General features: G+C 31.4%; 1 protein-coding gene across 2 annotated transcripts in view; it reads left to right on the top strand.

The window, feature by feature from the left end:
• Positions 1-25,961, top strand: part of uif (sushi, von Willebrand factor type A, EGF and pentraxin domain-containing protein uif) — a 76,197-nt gene that overhangs the window by 18,121 nt on the left and 32,115 nt on the right. Inside the window, exons 1-3 of one of the 2 annotated variants that reach the window (XM_068775194.1) lie at positions 5,038-5,075; positions 13,025-13,106; positions 23,377-23,401. In XM_068775194.1, coding sequence (XP_068631295.1) covers positions 13,032-13,106; positions 23,377-23,401 — 100 coding nt within the window. In that variant the 5' untranslated portion in view covers positions 5,038-5,075; positions 13,025-13,031. Of the gene's footprint in view, positions 1-5,037; positions 5,076-13,024; positions 13,107-23,376; positions 23,402-25,961 lie in introns of those variants that run through there. The other variant, XM_068775193.1, reaches the window with a different exon arrangement.

Genomic DNA, 25,961 nt, shown 5'->3' with positions numbered 1-25,961 from the left:
ATTTATTAATAATATTTATATGTTATTTATAAATTAACCCTTAACAAGCAATTCCTATGATTAGAATTACTCAAGGCGAAGAGCGCAAATGAGGTGCTAAACTTGTTTTTTTTAAGCACTTTAGCTTTTGGCAAGCCATTAGAAATATAACAGATTTAGAATTACCAGTTGTATGATCGGTTTGCCCAATGACATCATTTAAAAAACTATAGGTCTTAATATAATAAATATGTCGATTTTATATCGATCGATAGTTTATTTATCAAAAAGGATTGGTTTTGTTTGGATTTATCAAAAATGAACCTGAATCACCATGACGATTATTTAAACGTTATATACATTTCAAATGGATATAATTTCTCGAAATTTCTACACTGCTTTAATAACGTTCACCAATGATATAACTTGTTGCAAATCATTTGATACCATAGTGCTTAATTCAAATTCAAAAATTCTATGTTTAATATAGAATTACATCTCTTCTTGACATCAAGATAAGTGAACCAAATTAATATCGTAGTTTTTCAATTTACCTTTCGAAAGTGACGTGATATTTCAAGGCTAATAAACTAATCAATAATTTTTAATATGTAACAAAGACTAACAAATATATTACGAAAATTTCATATTTTAATATCTTAGTCAGTTTGAAGAAATTTCATAGTTTTTTTGCCTATGAGAAACTTATCCATATGACTTAACACTGCTGAAGTAGTGTTAATACAGAAATCAATGCAGTCTTTAACAAATAAAGTCACATAACGATCAATATTTATTACTACTATTTAAAGTCCAACAGAAATTATTAATCTAAATGTTGCAGCCATAAATTTTCTTGCACAAATATATGAATTAGTATACATTAGCGTATTGATCAACGCATTACAGCATATTTCAATATTAAACTGCTTAACAAATGTAATTCATTAATATATTATATTATTACTTTTTCTTACACATATTAAAGGTACTAATTCAATATTATATTATTCAATTTTATTCTAAGTAACATTAGATTAACAACTATTGACTTAATATTGGATGTATGCAAATTTTACGAACAATATACAAATATTGATGTACAGATGAAGTAAATTTGGATATAAATATCCATTTCACTATTAAAATCTCTCTTATACCAATGAAAATACTATATATAGCAAGTTAACGATATTAGAAAGTTTTATCTCTTTGATTGTCAACGCGCTTTATGAAGGTTATTTTATAAAACAAAAAAAATAAGCGCCTGTTGACATATTTGTAGATGTCTGCCATTTTGAAAGCCTAGTCCACAAATAAGGAAATAGAGCTCCAAAAATTTTGAAATATCTTTACGCAATTACTAATTGCTAAAAATTGCAAGATTTATGGTGATCATGAACTTATTAAAAAGTTTTGGAATTTAAACCTGTCGGTTGGTAATTTAGCTAATTTATTAAGGAAGTGACACTAATTAAGTCCGTAACTTATTTAAATAACGAACTAATTTCTTAACGTCGTTAAATTTATTTACAAATATATATTACAAATATCTCTAAACTACTCTTGAAATAATTTTTCGTTTAGGATTATTTACCAGATGTCCAAAATAATAAATTATGTATTAACATTTTGTAACAATATAGGTAAATTACACAAATGACGCACGGTTATAAAACCATTTACTCAACAAAGACTATTTTAAATAATGATTTAACAAGACACTTCGCTTCTTCTATCAACACGCGAATAATCTGCGACTCATACGTATAAACGAAGGAATACAAAATGGCGACGCAAAAACCGCGAAAATCGACAAGCGGATGCCACACGATTGCCATATTAGAATAATAATGCGGATACAAGTGTGTCGACTGCGATTCCCCCACTTGTAACACAGAAAGAACGCTTCATTGCGAATTAGTATAATATTGAATTTACTTGCAAAAATGTGTGTGCAAACTACTATTAATTTTAATACATTTATAAATTACACTGAAGGAAATCAGGTCATTAGAACAATAGATTGGATTACTATGACTTACATGTATGATATTAAATTAGGAACGGTATTTTTTTTAAAAATCGTTATATGACCGTTATCACAGTCCTTATTCTTGTTGCATTAGTGACCAATTGGCTATTTGTTATTTGTGTCATGCCGCATGCCTGCGGCGAGAGCTCGATGCGTACACCTTCTAACGGTGTCGGTTCAACGAACGAAAAGTGATGCTACTAATAGTATCGACACCTGTTGTCGAGTAAAGGAAGTGTTGTCGATATGCAACCATATGTGTATTTAGAACATGTTCACAGCGATCCATTGTACTAGTTTCAATTATTTAAATCTAGAACAATTGGTTTCAATTTAAAAGAGACAACAAATACATTAATAACAAAAACGGAATTATTAATATTAAAAAATAGAAACTCGTTAGTCATTGTCAAAATGTGGCAGAATTTTCGACTCTATGTATTATATTGCTGACTACATTGAGCAAAATCGTCTTCGTTTTATTATTAACACTTTTTTCGTTTCATTTCACTAGATTATTCATCATTTACATTAAAACTTTTACTTCTTCGATGGTTCTATATCTGACTCAACACTGATTAATTGCGTAATTTGTTATACCTTTTCGTCTTATGATTTTTGTAACAAAAACTAAAATTTAAGTGCCACGGAAATTAATCACATCTCGTTTTGTGAAATTTACACAAATGCTATAAATTATACCAAAAATGCACTTAGTGTGTAGATTAACACAACAAGTTTCTAAGAGTCCGCTTCCCATTTTCTAACGACATTTTTTTCAAGTCGTTCAAGACAAGGTCTTTTTATACTTCGCCGTAAGGAGTGAAAATGCTGCTAACGTTTTCTAATATCTGCTCTGTTGATAAGCAATGATCGTCTTAAAAATCAATGGTTTTTTACCATTCGTCTGGAGAGCTTTAATAAATATTTATAAAACGAATAGAAATATATACTAATGAAGGAAGTCATTAACCGCTTAAAACTTTCGTCATGATGCTTTAAAATAGCAATGACGCACCCAACAATAGCAAGAAACCATTATTTAATTGTTTTTACTTTTACCAAACACATTGTCTAATCTAGTACATGTGAAAACGTCCCACTGACCGACTAAAGCCCTAAACCTAACCCACGTTTAAGCCAGTGGATTTGTATTCTCTGACAATTAACTGTATTTATTAATACTCGGCCGACTATGCCACAATTTGCCTTAAATTTTAAACCGCTTTCTACGAGTCTTATTATAAGTCTGGAAGGTATCTGTCCAGGAATAGACGTACGGCTGAAGTGATAATGATGATAAAAATGTTATAACGTCACTACTGTTGTTTTTTCAAGTTGCATCGATAGAACCAAAATTTTTTGGCATAAATTTAATAACTTCCTCTCTACCTATACCTTCGCGGTGGTTCTTTCACTTTGAAACGAAATATGAATATTGATACCGCGTCCGCCTCCATATTGGAAGGACGAGATAGAAAAAGGCTGTAACTGTTAAACAGTCAACGGACGAATGACACTGACAGTGAGAAGGCGCGTTCCATTTTAGGCGGGCGTCACGTATGTGCGTACGTGGATAGTTTGCCGGGACGGACCTAAGCAGGGCACGTTTCAACTTTCCAACACATTAAACAAATGATCCGCAAATATCAGTTATACTCCGTATGTGGTTATGCCTTCATATTTTTTCGGGTTTAAGCTGTCACGCATTGGTTACAATCTACGCTTTCTTAAATTAGTTCTCATATTTTTATTTTGACTTGTTTTGCTTGTTGCACAATTTATTATTTTTTTCTATGTTAAATCTTTCGTTTACTAGGCTTCATTCCTCATTAACTTTAAGTAATTTTATTAAAACTTTTAATTATCTCGTATTATGATTAATATTATAATTTTAATATTTTGAAAAACGCATTTTGCTAATTTGTTTGTAATTTTACGTTTGTTAATCAAGGAAAAAGTTCCATGGCAGAGTGCACGTTTTCCGTTCCCCGATAATATAATACATTTGACTCATCAAAACGGGAATATAGCACTACATGAATTATATTCTAAAAAATGCCTATCGCGAGTTTTAACTTATATCTTAGGCAATAACAAGTTAAGATTAATTAATTTATAGTAAATATAAATATTCAAAATTTTAGGGATAAAGACGGGGAAGGCGACGAGCAACACAAGCCATATCCATTTATCTCAATACTTGTATGTAGCAACCGTCGAATCGCATAGTGCTCCTAAACCGGCTGCATTGCACCCGTGACCAAATGTTACAGAGATGATATTTGGAAAATAGATTGTTGGTATACGGTTAGAGTCGTACCTAACTGGGTCACAGACGCCGTTTCCCTACTGTAAACCCGTAACACGCTCGTAACAATAAAATGTGCATAGTGAAGATAAAACTTTGCACAGCGGCCTTCAATACATGTCCCCGCACGATTCTTTCCATTTCACAGCGTATTGACGTATAGATAAACATACAGATTTGTTTCCGTACGCTGAAGAATCGAGTACATTAGTTATAACGCGTTTTAAGCGTTCAAACATTGCGTAAAGAAAAAGTGAGGCCTCTTACTTTCTTCGAAATACAAGTCAAATCCAAGCCCGTGTTTGATGTGAAAGTGAATATTCGACAACTGTCTATCGGTTCTGAACGGGCATTTCGTAGTTATTGCCCGCTAGTTAATGGGCATTGATCGTCCGCAACGTTATCACTTAACTTTCCCGTCTGAATCGTGTTTGACGAATTATCTTTCGCGTAGAACCTGAATTTAGTGTAGATAACGCTCATTTAAATAATTTATGGTTAGAAATTCCTATTCCGTAATCTGTCTTGCAACACTTATAATTAATGAGGTGCTTGTAAGATACAAATTAATATACAATTACTTTAATACTGGTAATGTATACATTAGCTAATGGCTTAGTGCTCTGTATAAATTCTCCAGTTATTTTTACTAGTGTTAAAATGTGTGTTGTCCAAGCGACTTGGGCCAAAAAGTTACGATTTTTTGCTGTATGAGAAGCTCTTTTTTAATCCGAGTGACAAAGAACAAAGGTAAATATAAACACATATTTTATGCAATAACAAATAGACTTTTTTTCATTTACCACATTTTTAATTTTTGTTAGAGGTTTTCTTTGATATTAAAAAGTTACTTAATAGAGAAGATGTAGGCGAAATAGTTATTTTAATATTAAATTTAGCATATAATGTTCAAAAGTTTTTAGTCGTTCGAAATGTGTGAAACTTAATTATAATGTATACATCAAACTTTGTTAAATTTTGTTTAAAAAGATATATTGTCGATTCAAAGGTGCTCGTTATTATAGAATATTATCAAGTAATACTCCCCTAATTCCTAATTCCCTTATAATTTTGTTTAAATGGTTTATCTTTTGTTCCGGCTCTTTTGTTTTATATACGTCGATTGAATTTCGTAAAACATATATTGTGTAACCCCAGCGCGATCCTTTCTGGTTGACCTTTGTTTTGTGAACTTTTCAATAAAATCTGTCCTCTCACACATTCAACTCAACTGGTTTCAATGAAACATATCTCACTTTATAAAGGGTGATTGGAAATAGTTATAAAAACTTTAAAGCTTTTTACTGATAAATGAGGTGTACATTTGTCCTCTTAAAACATTTATTCCTATTTCATTCTCTAGAATAATCTATACAATATACAAGGAATAATCCTTTACGAATTTATAACTAAAGGCTATATTTCAACATTGATTACCATTCAGCACACTTCCAACTGACCAAGCTCCCGTTACAATATTCGTATTGAAATACGTAAAGCTGCGTTAAAGCTTCAATTTCTCCTGTGAAAATATACGTCAGGAAAGCGATAGTCATATCATAAAATTGTATTGAACATTTATTAGCATTTTTGGTTGTAACGTACAACGTAATTGTGATTACGTTAAAAGTTTATACAATAACGTGACGAAACGAGCTGTTACATTTGCTGTCTCGTCATCTTCAAAACTTAGTTCTGCTTATTATACAACTAATTTTATTAGTTACGAGGCCCTGTAATAAATTATAATAACTAAAACATTTTATTTCACTCCGTCCCCGCTCGGACACGTTCAGATCTCATTTGAAACCCATAGAGTTATGCCCATGCAAAGATCCCTTCTTCGGGTATTAATCGACCACCTAAGCGATGTAAAAATCATCCCAAAATGGTTGATTATCTAGTGGCACCGCCTGAGCTGAAACTCTCGAGGTCCCTCATACTTGAAAATTGTTACTCGTACGAAACACTTACGCCTTCAGTGCTTTTACATATCGTACTCGAGGAAGTTGTGAATTTCATTAGGGAAAATTTAATGTCAAAAATGCATTAAAGTCGTCGGAAAACATTAAATTCAGGCCACTTTCATCAGTTCCTATTCAGTATATGATAAATAAAACAAAAACATAATATGATGTCGTTATGATAAATAGGCTAATTCTTAGCGAATTTTTTTTCACTAAATCGCAAAGCAATTTAACAAGCATTGTAGATTAGTATTTATTTTTCCTTCAAAATTATGATATTATTATTACTAGTAGAGCTTTATACTATGATTTTTCTTATGTATTCATTTCTTAATAATAAATTAAAGGCTAGCATAGTTATAACCATGGTATACATCAACAATCGCCGAACGTATTTAAATTTGTAAAATGTTTTAATGTACTTATGTAAACATATATTATATGTTGATGATGGCATAGGTAATTAAAATAAAATAAAAAATATTATAAGAGAGTTAATATACATAATTAAAATTTATGTAGAATGATAATCATCGGATTCATTTATAAGTAACACAAATGAATTTTGAAGACATAGAGAATTTTTGAACACTTGTTTTTATCGTTATTAAAAGCGTGTGAAAATCGTTTCGAAATGCCCCTATTCTTTAAGTTAGCACATATAACATAAGCAGGTCAGTTTGAGGCAATTTTCTCACTACGACAATGGTCAATTATGACCCGTCGCATAAAGTGTACTGTGAGAAACAACCGAATTTTAAATAATTTGGGAAATTAAACACTATCCTACTCGCGTTTTGTAAATAAAAAAAAATTTCTAGCCTTTCCTACTTTATACTGACTATATATAGTACGTAATATATATGACAAGTACCAACAAAATTGTATACGTAGAGTACGTAGAATCTTTCTTTCATTTTCATAAAACATACACCCAAAATTCAATTTTGAATTCTAGAAACAACGAGTGTGCTTTTGTAAATATGCAGCTAGCATGATAAAGCAGAAATTTAAAATTCAAAAGAGGATTGCCAGTTACTTGTACACGAACAATGTGGGCTGCGTTGAGTAATACGGTTTATCGCAACAAAATTACCGAGCGCACTCGACGGCGCATCGATACAAACAAAAGAATTTTTAACAGCTAATCCGAGCTAGATACTCTCAATTAAACATTTATCAGATTAGATACACATCTACCGCTGATCATTCTTTACTCAATTTATATTGTTCCCTACCGGGTCCCTAAATATTACATCTTCTTTTAAGGTTGTTACGTAACCTTCCGTGCATAGGAAATAAATTTATATCAGTTAAAATACAGAATCCGTCTTAGAGATTCTTGCGTAAAATCTTTATATAAAAACTAAGGAAAAGCACACACAATAGTATGACAATATACGTTTTTAGTTCCTGTTGTAGTGATTTCCTTGTGATTTGTATGTTTTTTAATCGATATGCCCCCGTGGCCCGTTCTCACGACGCTTGAGAGCGCTTCTTCATCTTTATTGTATTCAAAAGATCATTCACTCTTTCAACCAACGCGCTTACCTAGTATCTAAATATTTTCTGTCTTTTAATTAATAAGTTTGATTTGTAGATGACTAGATATATCCTGCCTGCTTCGCGTAGCGCTAAAATATAAAGAGTTACATAAAATTTTCTCGTTTTCCCTAACTCCCTAATTATTTAACATTTTTGAATTCTGTCTAATTTTTGTTTCTCCTATAACAGTAGTTAATATAAATCATGAACGTGAAAATTTGTGAAATCAGTTTTCAATTGACCTCTGGTTAGTTGGAGGAATATTTCTACCAAATTTCAAACCTCTATACCTTGTGGTACTACAGTCACAATGAGTCTGTGCATAAAATGAAAATCCTTAATATACATTGATATTTATCTCTAGTCATACTACATAAGCAGCGTAATTACTATTTTAATTTATTTGCGTAGATATAAATACTATTATTCGCAATCTCTTGTCAATATAAGGTATTACTAAATTATTCGGTCATGGGCTAATAATAGGAATAAAGTAATTCAGGTTGCTTCTACATATTTTGGGAAATAGCTCTGTTAAAGGTCTATTAATAAAAGGTCGCCGCTAACCCCAGGCGGTAAGCAATCTCGCTTGCTACGTTACTTATTTAATTATAACTTAACCAAAATTCTATTTAACATCAAATATTAGAAGAAAATGTAATGTCGTTTTTATACAATGGAAAAATATTTCATGATCATTCATTATTTCCATGGTACGTTCAATGGTAGTTCATTGGTATATATATATGCCTGCCCCTTAGGTTTCAAACGTCATCTGACGACTTTAACAAGGTTGTCTGTCTATAACATCCTTGGTGAATGTCTTACGCGGCGCATGCCGGTCTGTGGTCTCCACTCAAAAACGATAAGGCCGCTGTAGCCATCTCTTTTGCACATCAGACGGCCTAGCCACTGCCACTTCAACTTCCAACCAATTAAGCTTTAAGAGCTATTTACGTTTTTCTACGGATCTCCTCATCCCTAATTCAATCTTGTCGAGAAATTCCGATCACAGCCTTCTCAATAGTTCGTTGAGGCGACATTTTCGTACCGTAAGTCATCCATGGTAATAAATATTAGGCGCAGACCTTCGTCTGAAGGCACTGAGAGATATTGAACGTGGTAATATTATATTTATTAAATAATTTTATAATTTTATAAAAATATTATATTAAATTATATTATTTTATAAATAAATTTAAACCAACTAATTATAAAAAAGACATTTAAACGTTCTTAAAAGGGCTTTCATTTTGATTCAAATTGAGAATTACCTTAAAAGCCTTCTCTATAGACCCATCATACGCAATATTCGTTTTACATGATTTGCAAGAAGATAATAAATTTTTCGTTGAAATCAATTTAATTATTTTGATGAAGAATAATATATACATTCATCTGATTATAATAATAAAACATGAAACTGAAGACACGCAAGCTATACAGATAAACTGTAATTTTCATTTACCATCATTACGATTACAGATATACGTGTAATGATAGTATTTGAACTCAATTTCCTGGCAAACGCAATAAGAAAGTGTTAAAAAGGTAACAAACTTCCGTAATTAAAATAAGTTAACTAAAAAATATATATACGATAATTATTTTGAGGTATAAATAATTAAATAAGACAGTAAATATTAGCCGAAAAGTTGTTGAACAAATCTGTTGAGCTGTAACTACATTTAAATTTATTTAATTTAATGTAAGAGCATATGTTACCACTTTAACATTGGCATCAATTATGAATCTGGCCGAAATTATTCCATTTCTTTTTAAAATTTGCGTAAATGCACCAAGTATTACGAGATTTCTGTCCTACTCTCGCTTCTGCTTTGTACCGTATCTAATGACTTCCTTCATACATTTGCTTTTTATTGCAATATTTATGTGCTTCCTTGTTATGACATTTTCTTCACAACACAACTCTGTAATTATATTTCTGTTGCACAAATACGAAATTCCTTACCTGCTTCTATACAGCTTTCCGCCTTGCTCGTTATAAGGAATACTAAGAGGTAGCCGCTTTTGCAACGTCCTCCGTAAAATATTAACCATATCGGCTAGCGACTCATTTCCTGTCTTTCAAAATACCACGAACCAGAAATTCTATATTTGACAGTTTGTAAGCCCCCGATCTGTAGTTTTACCATTCGTTTTAAGTTATACGTAACTAAAATATCTGTGTAATTTAAGCAAGTTATCTCAATTATTTGTTTGTTTTTAACAATTTAAATATGTTAAGCACCATAGTATTGTAATAATGCACATATTTTTTATATGTATAAGTACAAAAAATATTTTGCACTTTTTCCGGTAATTAAATAACTGTTATAATAATTGTATTTAACTAGGAATTTGAATAAAACAAATTAAATTAAAGAAGCATAGACGTGGTTCTTATGGAATTGATAAATTGCCATAAAATCTAAACGTGCGAGGGATTAAGTAGCGAAAGAGTACAATAGTAGCTCAGTCTGGAATTAACGTTAAAATAAAAGAAAATGAACTTATTTAGTGCTAAGTTGATTACAGTTCAGGGTGCAAAATTTGTCGACGAAGAAACAAGGATTGGTAGTGATAATTACAATGTAAAGAATGTTATGTAAAACAATATGTACGAGACAAATTCGATAGCGGTTTCGATACTTAACAACCGCAAGCGCATATGCTTGAGCGGCGTGCTGAGAATTCCTTCGCAATGCGTCATTATATTATTATGAGTTGATTTTGAACTAAGCAATCAGAACCGGCTTCTCCGTATGATATCATCGCAATGAAAAGGTTACAGCGAACGAACAATAATCCTCATCGCTTGCGTTCTCTTAGATTGCAAAGAAAATATTACGCCACAAGGTAAATAATAACATACTTTTTGCCAAATGTGCGTCAATAAAAGCACATGTTTTATTCAGAATTTCCATATTTCATTTACGAAACTGCTTTGTCCAGACGAAGCTTCGTATTATATCATTCAGTATTATTATTTCGTCTTCAACCTTCGCATCTTTGTATTTTATCTGAATTTAAAATAAACGATTCTAATAGGTACTTATTTGATATTATAAGAATAATTGAGCGTAAAAATCTTTGCATACTTTTTAATCTAAGTCACGACACGGTGCCAACTATCGCAAAGTTAATCGCCCATCGCCCTCGCCCCAGTTCTGTTCTACGGCCACTAAATGAAATTTGGCTTCTCTTAACGCCAATTACGACCGTACGTGACTATTAAATAGTTAGAATTAGCAGCTTCTAAAATTTATGGGGTTACAACACCGAATAAAATACAAATTGTTTTTCCGTGACTCGACTTTATTTTTACTAGAACCATTAATGTAATGGGAAAACACCTGCAAACCTTCTTAATATATTACACTTTTAGAATAGATCATGAAAAATATAACAGGTTGAAGTTACAAAAAAGTCTTCGTTCTAGTAGTTTTAAAAATATGTCCTTCTTAACAAATACCATAGTAACATTATTGAAAGATTTTGACAAGTTCGATTTTATATTCCATTCATAATACGATGCTTGATTGAATAATTTGATTTCTGCAATACTTTTAATTTCTGCAAAGAGAAACATTAAAAACAATTGATATAATTGATAAATAATCCCTAATAATCTGTAATTTATGTATTTTGAGTTCTTAGTCTCAGACATCGTGTAGTGGTGGTGGATATTTATAAATAAATATTTCTGCCATTCAAAAATGCGTCGATATTTACCAAACATTAGATTTATATAATTACAAGTCATTACGCTCTTCATAGACAAATCAACAAAATAAAATTCATAATAAACTTTACATATTAGGTATCGTAACATCTGAATAAACTTAATTACTCGTTCGCAATCAGAACGGATACGAATTGAAATATCAATCAAGTAAACAATCAACGCTTAAATGAAATGAGTGCGATGTTCATACAATTCGTTTTGCAACGAAAAGTTAATTAATAACTGCGTTCTATGCTTTTTTCACCATTGTTCACTTACTAATGATAGGCATGTTAACCTTGAGCTTAAATTTAAGCCTCCGATTGTACTAAATGAGTTGCTTTATTAATTATCCTACATGAAAATTTATTAATTATTTGCAAATAATGATAGGGGAGGCTTATGTCTAGTAATGGTCATCCTGCGACTAAAATGATGATGATAATAAAAGATCGTACCTTCTACATTGAAATGTTTTTATTTATTATACAGTTTCAGAGGGCAGGCAAAAACTTTGTTGATTAAAATTTTTTCTATATTATCTATCTACTTCTACGTACAATGTGTTTTAAAAAAGCTGTAAAACTTTTTGCTGACAAATAGACTATACATTCATAGTACAAATCTTTCTCAGTGCAAGCTAGTGGGTATCAAGCTAAATAAGTATGAATCATGTCCTGAAATAATTGTAGAGATTTTAATTTGTTTTGAAACGTGAAAATATTATCAATCACAGCGGTTATTAATTAACAACAACTCTAACTTAAAACAGCGACCATCACTTTTAACAAGCTAATCCTTGTTAGCGAACTAACTTTAACTATAAGGACCAAATTACTGAATCGCATTTCAGAGATTCGCATTTCAGTTGGTCACGATAACAATTAAGTCAACTTTGCTTATAAAATAATTGTTAATAATTTAATAAAAATCCAATTTTGTATAACTTATAATATTATATAAATCTTTTTTTTTAATTCTTACATACATCGTAATTTCAGACGTACGACGTCCACTTCTGGACATAGGCTTCACCCATAGGCTTTCGATAAGTCCGATTATAAGCTGCCTATATACAGAGCCTATCGACCTTAACAAAGTAATCTGTCTACCAAGTTGATGGACATCCTAAGCTAAACTTGCCGATCCGTGGTCTCCAATCGAAAACCTTAAAGCGCTAACGGTCATCAATTCTGCGTATTATGAGGCCTGTCCACTTTCACTTCGAATTGCTAATCTGATTTCTATTCAATTTCTTATTTATTTATAAAAAAATCGTTATTAATACAAAGATTGTTTTATTCCGGTACCTGGGCTTTTGCATACATTTTTATATCAAAGGGAAACATTTTTCCTTATCTCCAAAATTTTTTATGATACTGTTTGACGAGACCTTACAAACATTATAAAGCGTTTAAAAAAATGTTGACAATTTGTTAAACTTTGCGTCTCCTTTTCAGATAAACAATGTTGATAAGGCGTGGGGCGACAGTGTTTGTTGCCGCGCTCCTCTCTCTGCTCACTCCGCCCATACTATCACAGGTAAAAACATTGAATTATAGACATAAGTCTGTTACTTATCATACATGTGTAACAAGGTTAGTTATATGTGTAAAAAATTTAAAGAGTTGACTCCATAGCTCTGTAAAGTATGGTACACTGTATCCTAAAATTAATGGTTGCTGGAATTATAAATAATTATTTAAATAAATTTTTGTTTATTATCTGTTCCTGCAGACTTTATTCTGCCAGAAACTAAAGGCCGGTCACAATCCTAAGGCATTAGTATAAAATGATGATACTAGATTTAGGGATTTTTTTATTATCAGTAAAAGTAATTAATCAATGTAACATGTTTTAGAGTATCGACGTGTACATGGTTATGTGAAAATGGTGTAAAAACCAAAAAGATTTTTGCTAGAAACTGACCTTCACATTCACCCCTTTAAATCTTTTACACCTATAACTAATTATATGTATACGCAACCATTCCACTGGGCTATCGTTAGCAACACTCTCTAAGCTCTTTGAAGCAGCTTTGCACCGATCCTTCTGTTTATAACTAAAGCTACTCTAAGTATTTGTTGAATCTAAATTATTCATAACCGATCATGCTAAGCTGAAATTTAATACCATGGAACGTGAAGAAATGCTATTTTACTAGCATCTAAAAAAATCAAAAAACTTAAATAAGTATAGTTGATAGCAAAATTTTAAATAAATGAATGTAATAAATAGAACAGTGGTAACCTAGCGGTAGAGAAGTGAGAAGATCGCTGGTCGCGGTTACAACTTCCGGGATATATTTTATTCATCAGATTTAAGAGATTGATTTCCTTGAAATGCTTATTTCATTTGACCTTGTCTAAATATTAACTGTTCTTTAAATATTTTTTAAATCATTGTCATTATTTTAACCGTAAGACATGCACCGTACATATGTTACTTGTAAAGATTACCAATTTGACCGGTTGGAAGTGGCGTATAGCATGTTACAACTACCTTTATATGTAATTTTATAATTTGAATTTATGTAACTTTAATGTACGAACTATTCAGTCTTTTATAAATCACACTTTGTACATTAATTACATAGGATTGCCACTATTCACAACAAGTTTCTAGAGCATGGATAGCAGCATTGTCTGCGTACCACACTGCAATCAGCCTGCTTGCCAAGCATGGCGATTATTATATATCCACCCATAGATATCTTTGATTAAGGCCGAAACCTTGCAGTGGGCGTTTGTGGGCTGAAACGACGGACCGAAATAATTATTTATTTACGGACTTATTATGAAACACTCATAATAACAGGTTCTTCTATTTAAAATGACTATTTAATTCAAAATGATTAAAAGATATACTAAAAGATACAGAGAACGTAGTTCCGAGCATTCCGAGCAGCTTGAGTTAGGTTTAAGCCTCTTCAATTAATTTCTTATTTCTAATAGTGTGAATACGACAAGTTTCATTTATTATTAACTAACATCGAAATTCATTAGCACTCTACTTATTATTTTGAGAAAAGATCCGATAAGATATTAGGTAACTTGTAATTTATGGACTTTCTCTGAATAGTAACATAAATCGGTTTCTTTGATCTGTCGAGTTTCACTGAATACATATTCAATAAGTTTGAATTTTAATGGTATTTGAATATTTACCTAAAGTTTATGTTTTAGTAGTATAGAAAGCAATTTTCTATCAAACTTGGGATGCGATCGAGCGAGACGAATTACCCTGCTTGTGTGCAAAAAGAGCCCGAAACAGTTCCTTGTGTTAATTTATTTATCGACTCATTAAAGCTGTCTCCGTAATTTATTATCATGACTTCCAATATAAATCAAACGGCCAACATAAAACCTCTGTTGGCAAAATATACCCAAACACACATATTCACATTCCGGCCAGAGGATAGAAAAATGAATACATATGTTAATAATCGTTGAGAATCGATTTGTGTATGTAGGTAAAGTAGCATTAATTATTAAAAGGTACTGAGATTTACTCCTCGTGTACCTCTTATACAAAAGACATCATCACAAAGGCTCATTCAAAATATAAACGAGTGTATAGGTAAAATTCAACATAAGCCGCGCTAACGTAAATTACAACAGTTCAGACCCTAAACAAAGTTCCAGGTAGTTTAATAAACATAACAAATTAATTAAATATAACTCTTAAGCTTAAAGATATAGACACTAGTTTACGTTACATTCGTCGTACCGCCTATTCCGACGATTTGCAAGCTTTAGAAGGAAATAAAGTTCGCAATTGCAGTGCGAAATAACATCCTGAATACCTATTTGCTAAAGGTGCAAACACACAAAATATGAACGTTTGAAAGTTAACGATATATTATTTGTACACGAAAATTTTCAAGGCTTATTTAAATTTCATATCACATAAAGACTTTTTTTAAATTATAACCCTTCATTCATAAGTATATAGTTGTTAATGCAACAAGAATACTCATCATAATGAATTTATTACGACAGCATAAAAATATTACTTCAAAATGTTAATACTTCCTTTTTATACCTTCTAATTAAAGTACACAAAAAATACAAATAACACAAATATAAACATAATATTCTTCTTCAATTTTTAATCTGTATACGTATATGTCAAATTATAGTTACACACGGATTTTTTTACTACCATATATATGTTCTAGAAATATTTTACGATCGGTATAAAAACTTATCCTATTTAACTCACAGTTGTTGCCTTATTAAATAAATTTTTACATCGTACTATTATGGTAGAGCATACCAGACAAATAATAAGGTCCGATAAAAGAGCCGTGGAAGTTTATTGTCCGCGAACGTCGTTTCACGTCACGACAAAAACGTGTTTTCAATACTTTAAAAGTAACAACTCACAATGCAGGAAAGAAATAGTGAATAACAATTGAAATGTGGCTCAATTTTTTCTAGTTTTTTTACGTATTCCACCTTGAAATACGGTTATAAATAAGTAAACATATTTATATGTATTAAACAGGTTACGAGGCTTCTAAGCATTTTTACTTCATTAAGGAAATAATCACGACATGATTCGACACGTACCATATTTATTGCCAAAATTAAAATCTCTTAATATCTCTTATAAAAGACTCCGCTTTTAACTTCTGGCATATACCACACTGGAGCTAACTGTGCAATAAATATTCTACAAAATAGAACATAGCCGAACTTTAGCAAAAATCTTAGTCTTTAAACCTATGTGCCAAATCCAATGCCGGGTACTATGATATGTAATAAACCACATCATCCGGCTTACTGCATAATGACGATATCGGTCTATACCGAGCACCTTACTTAAATGAATTTTAATTTTTTTAATTAGCTATATGGATACCTGTTGCTTAACAACTATTTTCTGCGTGTCGTTTAAAAATGAATTTCTTTTCAGCCCCGAATCATTAAATGATAAGTTAATATTACAATGACAGATCAAAATCGTAAATTTGTACTTGTTTTGTTTCATTTACAAATCAATACAATAATAGACCAAACAAATTCTATTCAAATTTCGAACAAAAGCAAATTTGGAGAAATTATTTAAGGTTACAAAAGTATTCAGTTTGTACTTTAATAAAATTAAGACTATGGAAGATGCTATAAATAAAAACAATGGCAGTTTATTCAAACAATTGCACATACAACAAATTATTACGAAATGTTTTTTTTTTGAGAACAACGGATATTAATCCGCAGTCTACATTGTATCTCACAAAACAGGTTAACATCTTAAATTCAAAGTCAGACAAACTTGATGCTAATTCACTGTATTAATTATATTCCATTGTTTTACGACGAATAAATTAATGCATATTTTATGTTAATTTGTTGACCTAGCTTACACTGCTGCCAAAGTGGTATTTGCAGATTCGACGGGATCAAGGGACAAAGACGCGGAAGGCGCCTAGTCTAAAACTTCATTCTGTCTTAATTCCCTGCCATGTCATGTTAGGAGATGCTCCCCGCATGTCGTGCGATGCTCGGCTTCGGCAGCATACATACAACAATTTCACAGGATTAGGTTATCAATTAGTGCGTTTATATTGTACGTATACAAGAATGGTCGTCCATGTCGTTTTAGCCCAGAGCAGTCCACTGCAAGGCTTAGGCCTCCTGTAACCGTATCTATGGGAAGATGTACTATAATCGCCACGCTTGGCAGTATATAGTATTTAGTATATATATATATATATATATATATAAATATATATACTAAACAAACAAAATTAGACTGCTTTCAAATGAATTTAAATGAGTGTATTTGTTTAACGAATAAATAATGTTACTTAGTAAAAGATAAGCTTTAAGGTAGGATATATTTCGTTATTACGCGTTTAATTGGTTTCGCAATAAAAATCTATTAAAAACAATAACTCGAATAATAACAATGAAGACAAATGCAATGGGTATAAATATTTGCGCTTTGTAATAATATTCCGAGAAGTTACTCAGGTAAATTTGGTAGGAAAATATTTTTTTTCTGAAGACGCCGACCTAATTCCATCACTTTTGAAAGCTTAATGAAAGGGATGGGGAACAGTCCGTCTCAATAGGCAAAAAATAACGAAACCGTGAGACATAATAGTTCTATAATGAATTGTAATTTTAATAACCGTTACACAGCCCTAAAGTTTAAATTGAACACTTCTTAAACCATTTCTTAATTGTAAGCTATTGTATTATTCGACGTGTAAAATGAATTAAAAGCAAAGTCTTAAAAAATTTTGTAACAACGATGCATTATTTTTAACACAATAAAAACAAAGATTTTAGTAATACCCATATATATTGTTCAAAGCACATCGTAAAATGAACCCAAGCACATGCTACTAAATATATATATATATTTTTAATAATATAATATTCACTACGAGACTACATGAGGAATTAGAAGATTCGTAGACGAATGAAAATAATCGATTACGATTTCTGCGGCGTCTTTTCTTTTGACTCTGGATTAGAACGTAAGCCGAACACCTACAAGTTAACCAGACAACCTGTTCCCGGTCCTAAACTATGTAAATCCGTAAATCTATGTAAGAGCCCTATGTCAAGTATACGTCTTTAGGCTAGTACGTTTAAATTATTTAATATGTTTTATTTTATAGCTTTTGTTTGTCGTACACAAATGATCTCTGACAACCAAAACAACTGGTGACTCTGTGAATACCGTCGAGCAACTCGACGAGAAATTCACCTTTCACATTTGATGAGATACAGAGCTAGAAGAACTTCGCTTATACCTAATTTTGAATTCCTCCCGAAACCTCGACTGTTAGGTTACATGATTATAAATTAAGATTTAATCTAAAATATTAATCACATTATGTTGATACAGTTATTTAGCAATTTTCGCGTAGTAGAAATGTTTTTAAGTTTTTTTCTACTTGATTCATGTACAAAAATAAATCCATTACACAATTTCAGCGCGCATGTTTTAATTTTTATGACACATAAAATTTTACAGCAGAACTCCGCTGTCAGACGTAAGTTAATGGCGCGGGCGTAGGGCCATTTTGCGAGTGAAATTAATTAAATTTATCAGGAATATACTCCTCTACCTGTCGCCGTATAGAGATATTTAATGCGATACAAGATTTTATCCTCTTACTATGCACGCAACACAACTCATTACACTAGTATATTACTGTAAAAACTAATCAATGTAAGAATTGATGGCAAATTGTACATGCAAAGTAATTTAAACTGTATATTTACTAACAGATGATTTATTTTTTGCTAAATGCCCATGTACTCTTTTTTACATTAAGAAGGCAATCTTAGTAATCTAATTTACTGTTCTAGGTACCAGTTTGTATGAAGCTGGCATTTACAGGAGTTTGTATTTAAAGTACAAAAAGTCTCCATTGTAAATATGTTACATTTATCGTACAATAAACATGTACTTTGTTTATAGCCAATTCAATCTACCCAATTCTTCCAATGATTGCGTATTTTCATCTATGTGATGTTTTCACGTGTCTAAAATAGCGTGAAACTTTTGTGTTAACAATTGGGTGAAAGTTCTATAGATGTTAAGTATAGCAATAACTAATAAGATGTACATGTGGTTAGGAGGTCTATATTAAGTGCGCTTACTGCGAAGCAGAATAGTGACGTAATCCCGTAGCCAACGACGCGCACGTAGCCATTCTAACATTTTGGAACTAAGTTTTAACTCCTTAAGTGAAAGAGGAATTGCTCCCTTTAGTACGCTTCTTAAGCAGAGTGGCAATCGTTGTAACTTACATTTCAGATGCTGTAGCCGTCCTAAAGTGAAAGTGCCTACCCAAAGTCTCAAACATTTTAAGCACATTCATTAAATTTCATTTTACTCTAAATTTTTGTTTATTTGTTCAGTCTGTTTTTACGAAATAATGGGTTACATAATATTACCTATACTAAAAAAATACAATACTAAGAAAATGTTTTCTTAAGGCATAACGTATTCTTGGTGCATGGATATTATGCCCACACGGTGACTTACGACCCATTCAGAGGGTACAATTCTTTAAGAGAAGACTCGTGCCCCTGCTGTGGTAAATTGATAAAGTTAACAAAAAAGGTCATCATTGTTTCAAGATCGAATCAAGAATGAGGAAATCCGTAGAAGAAGAAAGTTACCAACATAGCTCAGCGGTTTGGCAAGTTAAAGTGTCAGTAGGTCTACGCTCTATGTGGCCTTCAGAGCTCAGAATGAATGACTGCCGAGGCCTTGAGATTAAGGAGACCACGGACCGTGATACGGAGGGTAAATGTCCAGCGATGGACGACTAAAATGACGCTTGTAAATTTTTAAAGAGGAACTTTTTATGACCTAGAACAATGGACGAAATTGTGGTTCACACATATAGACATCAATAAGATTTGTAAACCGTAGTAACAAACCGTAAGTAGAAAAGGGTAAGGAAACTACAAAAGCGCGTGATATATTTTTATTACACAAAATCCGATTTCACAAAATTTGTATTCACACACAGCGGCACCCGGATCGTATTACATACATTTAAATCTAAACAACTTTCATCTCATTGTATGCCGATGTAAAATGAAATCTACATGACTTTGTAACCACTCAAACAGTGCAGCACCCGCGTTCGCAATATTTAACCAAGTAAAAGCTATGACATATCGGTATATTAACCAGAGATCAATTTATATATTTCACTATAATCAAGTTAATTATAATATAATCAATAACTATAATAACTTAAAGGGGCACCAATGATACATTAAATTTTTTATTGTTTTTTTGCGTTGAAATACGTGTAAGGTTCGTATATATATATATATATATATATATATATATATATATATATATGTTCGTATACCGGAAAGTAAAGCACACCTTTCTACCGATATAAACCTCAAAATAGAAATAACATCTGTCCATTGCTGTCAAAAATTTGATTGTAATCAAAACCAGAAATATATGTAAACAAAAAAAATCATGTACTATAATCAATTAAAATGAAAATGTAAATACATTATTATTGAAAATCGTCAGTGATCGCAGAAAACTATTTTCTTAGTAATTTTATTTATTAACAAGATATCAATAAATCAAACATCACTCTGAAATAGGTTTTACATACTGATTTCTATTTGTCAACGACAGGCCAAAACTTTTGACGATGCTATGTCTTTTGGAACACTTAGTGTTAAATAAAACAAAAACTTTCGATCTCTCAAAATTCAGCGGAAAAAAAATAGAATTTGCAAACCTCGAAAGAGGCTGATATTAAAACATAGACCGTAACAAAATTATACACAGACAGACGGGCAAAGCAACCGAAATTCTTTAATGCTTTTTTTTGCATACGCAAACCTCTGTCTGAAACATACATTAAATAATGTTCTAACTTAATTTATATGAGCTTTTGTGTGTAAGATATGAAGAAATCAAATAATAAGAGACAACGAAGTTATTGTTTGTAATACAATATTATATTATATTTTACAATAGCATAAAATGATCGATTGTTTTTTAGTATCAATAGTGTATGTATTAGTCATAAGAGCCATTTAATGGTATAAAACGCATCAAACATGAGTATTCAAAGCATTCCGATCTAAAGAAAAAGTTCAATTTAAAGACATCGATTTTTAATTGAATAGTGGTATCTAACAGGTGTGTCACAGGTTGAACGCCTCTATTTATTTGAATAAGAAATATAATTTAACAATTTATATCTATCAACGAATCGTCGTCGTCGTTCCAGCCCATATTTGCCCACTGCAAGGCATAGGTCTCCCCCAAAAACAACTATGTGAGGATATACCAAAATCACCACGCCTTTCGAGGGGTGGTGATCGCAGTGTGGTATTATTCGTGGTACGCAGAGAACGCTCCTGCGCATCCCCTGGAAACCTGTTTGTGAACAATGTCAATACCATATAAATAATGCAAAAAGTGTGAATTATATATCCCGGGAATCGAACTTGGGACCTATGATCGCAAGCCTCAGTCCTCTATCGTATATGTGTCCTACATATATCTACGTATACTTCCATAAAATCAGCACGCCAACAGATTGGCGTGGAGTAATAAAGACGTCAGAAAGTTTCGAAGGCTTATTTAACTCTTTATCAATTAATCACGCGTTAACGTCTCTTTCACTGATCTCCCTCAGTATCAAAGGTTAAGACAAAAATAATCCTTTACATTTATACTAATATCACTTTCGTTAAACTTAAATTAATAATATGTTAATGTGAATGAAAATTTGTCAGCTTTATTGGTTTTTTGGCATTACCTTTCAGATTATCCAAGCTCAAAAGACCTCTAACCTCACTAAATGTCAACCCTTATCTAGGAAGGATAACCGAGTTTGACGTAAGTCGCGTAAGCGAAAGAAAAATTCAAACATAAATGTCACTGGATCGGTCACTTTCCAGATGCTATATCACGCCGAATTAATATTGTACGTCAACGAAAGCTCACTTTATTTAGATTTTTGTCAGTATTACATGTACATTTTTTTATCAAATCAAATTTACATTTTAAAACTTTTTGTAAACAAATGATAATTACTATATGTTTAAGGAGATCCGTCTCCTTAGTAACTAATTTCCTTACACGTAATGACTTAAGTACATCCTAAACATGTACTTTTAGATTGACGAATGAATGAAATTGTAAAATTTTCGTGACTTTATTCAATCGCATTTATTATTTAAGAACCTATTTTTTATTACATGTACGAATGTCTATGTGACGGGAAAAGATTTTTCTGGTTTTATAATACTTGTATATTCTACTTAGATACGTATAAAGTATAATTACGTGTAAATATCTTATAAAATTGTTTGATACTAAATCAGTTAAACCGTTTGTTTACGGTCACGGGTGGTGGGTGACCTCGCTCCAACTTTCCCCAGTTTGGCAAGTCTGAAAACATTTCATATTACCACCACAGCTTTAAATTTTATCCATTTGGATTTTACCAATACACATTGTTCATTACTTTGTATAAATATTTTTGCAAACATTAAATATGAATAACTAGATTTTATAAAATTGTCATATTTCTGATTTCATATGAAAAGAAATTGCAAAAATTACTTTTAATTAAATTAATTTTAATAAAATAGCTGCCTCGTCAGACGGTACCGTTAAAAATAGCAAGTTGCGATCTATTAATAATACATAAATAGGTTGTTTTCAGAGCACACTTTAATTTTATTTATTGATATGTTATTTACATCTTACGACGCCTTTATTGGTTTTAGCTGTCGTTTTAACTGACTCTGAGGATTATTAAGAAAAAAAAAGTATTTTTTTGACTATTCTCCTCGAAGTTTCTATATTATACGCAAGAAACCACTCACGGGCTTTGACAAAAATGTATTTAAAATAACCGAAGCATTATGTATATATATAAGAATAACAAAACAAGGCGGATTATTTTTACGCACGTACATAAAAAGATTTTTTATCTATGTTACATATATTATCAACATTCGTAAAACATTTGTAATGATATTACGAAGTTGTTTACGCCTTCGTAATATCTACGCAACAACATGCTCAACGAAAGAAGATTTTAGGCTTAAAATCCTCAGCTCCGAAAAACAAGACTCCACATATTCTATTAATCATATTAAATTATAAAGTCTTGGTTAAAATACTAAAGAATGCGTCAAGTGAATTTAACTATGACGTATTCTAAGCCAATAAGATGTGAAGTATATTTGATCTCAATAAATTATTCCTACTCATTAACGAAATTTAAGCGGAATTATAATAAATCTGTTTAATTAAACTTCTTGTTTGTTTACAGGGCAATCTCTTCACGTGTCCAAATGGTAAGTGAAATTATTTTTTAATTAAATATATAACATTCATTTTATCCAATGTAAAATAGAAGCTTTTAAATTAAAATTTTAATAATTTATGGAAGATTTACCATACGTGAAATATTAATTATGGAGAGGTGTTATGTCGTTTATGTGATATTTACGGTCGAATGATGAACATTAAACAGAACACTTGTGCAGTGGTAATTAACAGCAACGATATCGAATACTTAATTAACCACTAAATTCGTTTTTGCACAGCAAGTTTGTGCAACGTAGTCATATAACCGGCGGTTTTGCCGTGAAATCGTATCTGATAATGTCAAACGCAGCCATTCGTTAGCACAAAATAAATACTTGCAGTTGGCAAACAATGGCGACTGAAACCGGCGCAATACAGCTCTCTAATGTGCTTATTAATTTAACTACGCCACTGTCACACCGCAGTAAAAGCCACTTTATTTATGTCGGCTCAAGCATTCCTTAAATTAAATTAAATTCAAAGAATGGGCGGTCGAGTTATTCAAATTTATGGAACAGGATTTAACTAAAAGCGTCCAGCGAGAGCACCGAAGAATTCATGTAATAAAAGTAGCGAAGACGTTTTTATATTTACGATGACAGATGTGTTATATTTTGCTTGGGACATAAAATATCTAAAACGTAAATATTCTGAAAGGCATAAGATTCTATTGGACTTGGCTACTTAGGCACAAAGAAGATGTCCTATATCGTGTCTCATTGGCAAGCTCACAGTATATGCTTGACTAAACTTGAGAATGCTTTACTTAGAATTTCTCCACTGAATCGAATTAGGACTGAGGCGACGCGTAGGTGAAATAACCTATATAGCTAATCAGTTTGCCAAGTTCAACTAGCAGTAGGCAAGCCAAATCTTTTCAATGTCTTCGGTGCACCGGTCTTACTGGAAATCTATAAGAAAGACGTGCGTCTAGCTGTGAATATCTTACAGCTGATATGATGAATAATATTGACCAATATAAAATATAGAAAAAATCTAAATGTGCGGCTGTGCAATAATTACGGTGTTTATATTTATTATCTATGTAGTCCATGTTAATCACGATTTAAAGCGTTTACTTGTTGGTATTTACAGCTTTGGCAAGAATCAGTCTAAGTGTTAAAAGCGCCTAGCTTAAATCTCTTCACAGTGACAAAATTGAAGTAGCTTTTATGTATTACACCGAACTGCTCTAAGGTGTTGCTAGACGATATGATGATGTCTTAGAGCCAAACTATGTTACAGTTTCCATTATCAGATAAACGAGAATCTTTTTTCAGCTATTTTTATTATCTTTTCTACCTCCTCTATTTTTATACTTATGTAATAATCAAGCTAGTTATCAAATAAGATAAAAAACCATATGGTAAGAACCAACACATTAAAGTACGTATGAATAATGTTCGTTTTCTATTACTAAGTTTCTAATGGCCTTGATGGCACGAGACGCAATCGAAGTTCGGTTTTTATCAACTCCGTGTTAACGAGGTGCAAGGTATTGCAAAATGAACTCGACCTATTAACGTCACCTTACCATGTTGAAGATAAACTATAAAGTAATTATTTTGAACCTGTCAATAAAAAATAAGACTGTTGTAAGGTTGTAAGGTAATTGTTAACACTACGCTGGCTTAATATACAATTAATACATGGTTAAAAATTGTCATTAAGATACCGTCTGATAACAGTATCAATATAATACTTCACACAGGTGAAGATTGAAATTTAAACATAATATAATTATCAAAGATATTTTGCTATTAAGCACAAATTATAAAATAAAACACAATATTTTCTAGTTAACAAAGACGGATATAAATATATCATTTATTTATAAAATTTAAATAAACTTAATATCTTTTACCTGTATTCCAAGCAAAGTTACCTGTATTGTAGTAAGTACATGAGATATTCGTAAGTAATAATTGATATGTATTAATTACCCTTAATATAAATTTAGTTTTTAAATAGATCAGTATTATTAAACGCATAAAAACATGAGTCACTTTCATTCTGATTGTCAGTGTGTTAATATCTCTTCGGTTTTGAGTTTTAATTTGTCACAGATAATATACTTTTTATCTATTGTCTGCGTATACAAACTTATGACTTGGATTTACACGGTAACTTTTTTTAATAATTAGGCTTTCTATGTATTTAAATATTTATAGTATAAGCTACCAAATATTAACGAACTTGATTTATTAATAAAATAAATCAAGTACGTTAATATTTGGTTAAAATGTAAATATTAGTTATTAAACATCTTGTAACATGTTTCGTACGTAACCTATAATACGATGTAAATCCTTATTTAGCTTCTGCTTAGATTAACGTACAATTAGGTACAATCATGAACATAAATAACTTTGTAAACGACCGTTACCACGTACGGAAGCGCTCTACTGGGGATTCTTCTATAATGCGAACTACATATCCACATCAAATTTTCGTGCCGCGTAATTAGTAGCGTTCTATTAACTTTACTAAATATTCGATTAACCACACGAAAGCTTTACGTAATTTCTTTGATCTCAAATTGTCTTA

This window comes from Battus philenor, unplaced genomic scaffold, assembly GCF_028537555.1.
Source record: "Battus philenor isolate CCGP_79_NKW_IND1 unplaced genomic scaffold, ilBatPhil1.0.hap1 SCAF_8, whole genome shotgun sequence".
NCBI classification, from domain to species: Eukaryota; Metazoa; Arthropoda; class Insecta; order Lepidoptera; family Papilionidae; genus Battus; species Battus philenor.
This window is presented reverse-complemented; position numbering and strand designations above follow the sequence as displayed.